The 5,000-nt window shown below is 39.2% G+C and overlaps 1 protein-coding gene across 1 annotated transcript in view; it reads left to right on the forward strand.

The window, feature by feature from the left end:
• The window catches only part of LOC137994578 (uncharacterized), a 25,263-nt gene that overhangs the window by 3,487 nt on the left and 16,776 nt on the right, over positions 1–5,000 (forward strand). The window contains exon 2 of the mRNA XM_068840175.1: positions 1,597–1,678. Within this exon, the coding sequence (XP_068696276.1) occupies positions 1,597–1,678 (82 nt within the window). The remainder of the gene's footprint in view (positions 1–1,596; positions 1,679–5,000) is intronic.

Consider the following 5,000-nt stretch of genomic DNA (forward strand, 5'->3'; position numbering starts at 1 on the left):
TTAAGTACCTGATGAATGAAATCAGGCGTACAGTTATCGGAAGCTGCCCAGACGTCGGGTAACTAGGGACTATATGTTTCTGAATCAGAAACATATATATAGTCGTTTGCGCGACGAGGAGACATTTCGGGAAACAATGTTTCCCCAACTAATGTGTCTATGGTTGCGGTCGCATTAGGGAGCTAACACTATGCTTACACCAAGTGTTCCCCTAGGGATTCAAAAAAGCAAAAAACGGCTGCGATCGCTTTCGAGAGTTGACACTAGAGTAGTGTTAACACTAGTGTCGCGTCGTACAGAGTGGACAAAGTATCCCAAAAATAACTTGGTACGTGCGGTTTCAGAGTAAAAAACAGAGAATGAAAGATCAACATTTGTCTCTCTCGTTGTCGTCAAAACCTCAAATTTGGTGATTGTAACCCATCTTGGATTGGCAAGATGGAGGAAAGCATGGAGCGAGGAACGAATTGACCTCCTCCTGACCCCATCCCTTTACCAAGTTTATCAGTCTCTCAGCCCCTCCCACGTACTGGTTTGTTCTTCATTACTCGCTCCATGCTTTCCTCGATCTTGCCAATCCAATATGGCGACCATACAATCTATCGGACTAAGAAGCAAGTAGAGACAGCGCGTCACCCAAGCAAAAATCAACGGAGAAAAACGTTCCAATGCACCCAAAGTTGAGCATTTGTGGGTTTTTAGCATTGATACACTGTTTAAGCCTAAGCACTGGTTCGAGAGAGCAAGACACTTTACTCCCACGGTCTGGCGAATTTAATGCTGGGGGTAACCCTGCGATGGACTATCATCCCATCCAGGGGGGAGTACAAATACTCCTAGTCGCTTCACGCCTCAGAAACTGGGATAAGCTCCGGCCTGATGGGCCACTTGGCTCGCATGCAGACTTTATCTTTACCGTATTGGCTTGAGAATGGCTAGCTTCTATAAAATGTTTGTTTTTCTTCATTTTTCTTAACAACGAAGAAAGCTACCCTTCAGGTAATTTTCATGAAATTTTGAGGGAACAAGGCGGGGCTCACACGCTTTCTGTAATGGCATGTATTGTACTATATCTACAATAAATGAAAAATTAGTACCCACCTCCACCCAAAATCAATGATGAATCCACACCCAAGTTAAAGACCGCCATTTTTTCATCATTGAAATTGGGGGTAGGGGTGGTCTTCATTTTCTATTTGAAATGTCCAAGATTGTAGCACTTGCTCGTGTAAAATACGCCTACAATTGCAATGCAGGCCTGTGAGTGGGTTGGGCTAAATCGTCTTTCTCTTACATTCATTAATTCTCTTTTGAACAGTATTACCATTTTTCCCTTTTAGTGTTGTCGGTTGACCACATTGTCCCGAGTGTTGTGGACTGACCTTGCCTGGATGGGGGCGTCTCTCACTTTCTAAATTAATTGTAAACTGCATAATAATCAGTCTCGCCAAAGTCCCCCACAAAGCATTGCAAATTAGTCCTGCAAAGTCCTTAGGGAAAGATTAATAACTTCACTTCACTTCACTTCACTTCACTTCACTTCAGTGTATGCACGTAGGTGTCAACGCTGACTTCATTATGACTCTTCTTCCTCAGAAAGAACAACTTGTGCCAAGATATCTCACGGAAGGCATTGACCAAGAAGGCTTTGAAGAGAGATTCATCAATAACTTTATTGGTGAGAAGACAGTTATATTACATGTTGAGTCTTAAAAGGGATTATCACAATTGTATGCTCTAGGGCATACAATTGTGATACTTAAGCAGTAGTAAAGAATGGAAGAGGATTTGAAACCTGCAGACACATGGTCAAAACTGCAGACTTGGGCATTTCAAGACTTCGTTAACATATGAATGCTTCTCTTGGCAATTCAAATGTGTGACTTTCATGTATACATAGTCTGTACTTCATACAGTTACGTTTAACAAGTAAAACACATGAAGTACATTTGTACTGTGTTGCACAGGCTCATATAAACTCCGGTGTGTTTGGAAGAATTTGAGAGAAGATCATACAAACACGAGACTACAGGTTTGTACCTGCCCAAGAAATTTCCTAAGCTCACTGAGGTTTGTATAGGTGTCTGACATTTCCAGACTGCAGACTGCCTACAAATAGCACATCATTTAAGTCTAAGTACCCATTTCAAATAGTGCTGATAAACATTATTCAAGTCTAAGAACCCGTTTTAAAATGGTTAGCTTTCAATAATTGTGATTTAGAGTCAGTCTGCAGTCTTCAGTCTGCAAATGTCAGCCATCGGGTTTGTATGAGCCTGTGCAAACACAGTAGTTATTAGTTAAGTTTTATTCCTTTTGTAAAATCATAATTTACTTCAGGCAAGCAAACACAAGACAAATGCAGATGATAAAGGCAAATTTATTGGCAATAACATGAATATGTATTTTCTCTTTCCCATTTGTAAGCCAGTGTGTCGTTGAAAAATAACACCAAAACTGTTTTTTCACAGGCTAAAACATGTATAATTATTAATATTAACCCATTCACCCTTAAACAGGCCATACTTAGTAACATCAGACGATTTTACTCGTCAATGGGGAACCCCTACACCTGTAGGAGTCAATGGGTTAAACAGCTATTAACCAATTGCAACATGTACTATTTGAATTATTCTATGGTGCATTTTAAATAAGTCTAAATTACACGGCCCCATTTTGTTAAAACCAAATAAACGCAGTGATAATTTCTTCACCTATTTGTGAGTTTTAGGGCTCTCACAGGGAAGGTGCACACCAGGCATTAATTACTATATCCTTTTTCTTGATTTTCTGCAGCTCTTCACTTTATTGGAATCCCTCTCTTCCCCATTTTTGTGCTTTACTGACAGCCAGTAAAGCTCTGTCATGACTGTTTTTTTTTCCTTTATCAAGCCTGTTCTACTATGTTATGTTGTTGGCCACGCTACGTAGTTGTGGGTAACAAATATAAATTTGTAAATTTGTCTCAAAAATTTTTATGTTCTGTTCTGTTCTGTTCTGAAAGTAAGTAGAAGTACATGTAAGTAAGTATTTAAGTCTTTCCTACTCAAGTAAGACTGGACAAACCATGATGCCAGGTTTTTTCGAGTCGCTTTATATTACTGAAGTAGTATTTTTCAATAGATATATGTCTTTCTAAGTGACAAATTTCTAACGTTTCATCAAATATGACATCACGGTAAATTCAGACTTGGGATTCCCACAGAAGGAATTTCAAGTTGTGCAAATTAGCTTTATTAAATTACTAGGAATTTCTGGGAATTTCTTGGAATATCTTGGAATAAATGAGAAAAACTTGGAATTAGACTGAAATTTTGGGCAATAGCGTTACTAATTTTTTATAAACGGAATGGAACGGAACGGAATAATACCGGAATAACACCGGAATGAAACGAAATGAACAAGAATGGTACCGGAATATACCGGAACGAGCCGGAATGACACAGGAATGAGGCGGAATGACACCCAAATAAAGTGGAATATTAACTGGAATGAACCTGAAAATGCCAACATTTGGTGTTTTAGTTAGCGCTAACGGATTTTCGGTTGTTTCAGTCAGTTTTTGTTGTGTCATGTGATTCCCTAAAAGGGAACTGCATGTGTTTTTGCCTTTTGTAACATTTGGAACACTTTGATCACGAGAAAAATTTGACAGGTATATCTGTCGTGTCAAGTACAGACAGTAACAGTAGCAAGAGAAACAGAATGTCATTCTAATTGTTTTTGTCTATGGATCTCGGAGGTGGTTTTCACTGTGCGAGTCAGAAAACCCGTGAACATTTTGATTTCATTCTGACAGGTCAATTGTGTATTGACCAATCATAATCAAGTTCAGGGAACCAGAAACTAATTACTGTTGCTGCTTGCCTACTTCCCACGACCCTCACGTGATGGAGATATACGGAAATAGATTCGCGCAAATGGCCGGAAGCCTCTTTTTCTCTTCTCGATTGTTGTCAATAATGCCATCGAACCTGAACGCAGTGTTTCCTTGTTTGAAGATAGAAGTCAGAAGCACAGAAAAAAGATCGATCGTTGATAACATATTTACATGAAGGATTGTGAGAACATATCGTGACTCGTTCAGCAAGCCTTGTTTATACTTCCCCTTTTAATGTAAACTGTTTTTTTGTCAGTCTCTCTATTCTGCAACAATTATTCATTCACTGTCTGCATGGAATGATAAAAATTACTTTTTGTTCCTTGTCATCCCGGTCCACGCTCATCAGCTTGATTCTGGTGTCTTTCTGGTTTATTCTGCCTTATTCTGCCTTATTCTGTTGTCATTCCACCTCGTTCCGGTATATTCCGGTACCATTCTTGTTTATTCCGTCTCATTCTGGTGTCATTCGGTTTTATTCCAGAGTCATTCTGCCTTGTTCCGGCATATTTTGGTTCATTCCGGTATACTCCGCTTTATTTTTGTTTATTCCGGTATATTCCGTTCCATTCCGTTCCATTCCAGGTGTTTAGTAACGCCCCTTATAGAAGTGAGGGTTAAGATTTTACTCTGGCTATATATAACGCCAGATTATTTTACGTGTACTCAGCAATTGACAGGAGCAGTGCACTGTAGGACGGTATGAATGGGTTATTGGATACCAGTACGTATTATTGTACTTGATGCTTACACTGGTGACTGGTCTTTCTCTTTTTAGCTAATTGTCTACATAGTTTGCATGTAATTGGTTTGATGTAGGTCTTATAATGGAAAACTCTCTTTATATTTTATGTCCCCATTATCAGCGCATTTTGTGCTCTTTTTTGTATGTATGTCCCCATTAACCCATGATGAACTCCTAGAAGTGAGACTTTACTCAGTGGGATTTTACTCAGGCTTAAAGCCCAGACGATTTTACTTGGTGATTTATGGGGACACTTAAGTTGGGAGTGGGTTAAACTCTTTTTACATTAATTTTTATGTACCCATTATCAGCGCGTTTTGTGCTCTTTTTTTTATGTATGTCGATCCCCATTAACCCATGATGAACTGCTAGAAG

Source organism: Montipora foliosa, chromosome 3 (genome assembly GCF_036669935.1).
Source record: "Montipora foliosa isolate CH-2021 chromosome 3, ASM3666993v2, whole genome shotgun sequence".
Taxonomy (NCBI): domain Eukaryota; kingdom Metazoa; phylum Cnidaria; class Anthozoa; order Scleractinia; family Acroporidae; genus Montipora; species Montipora foliosa.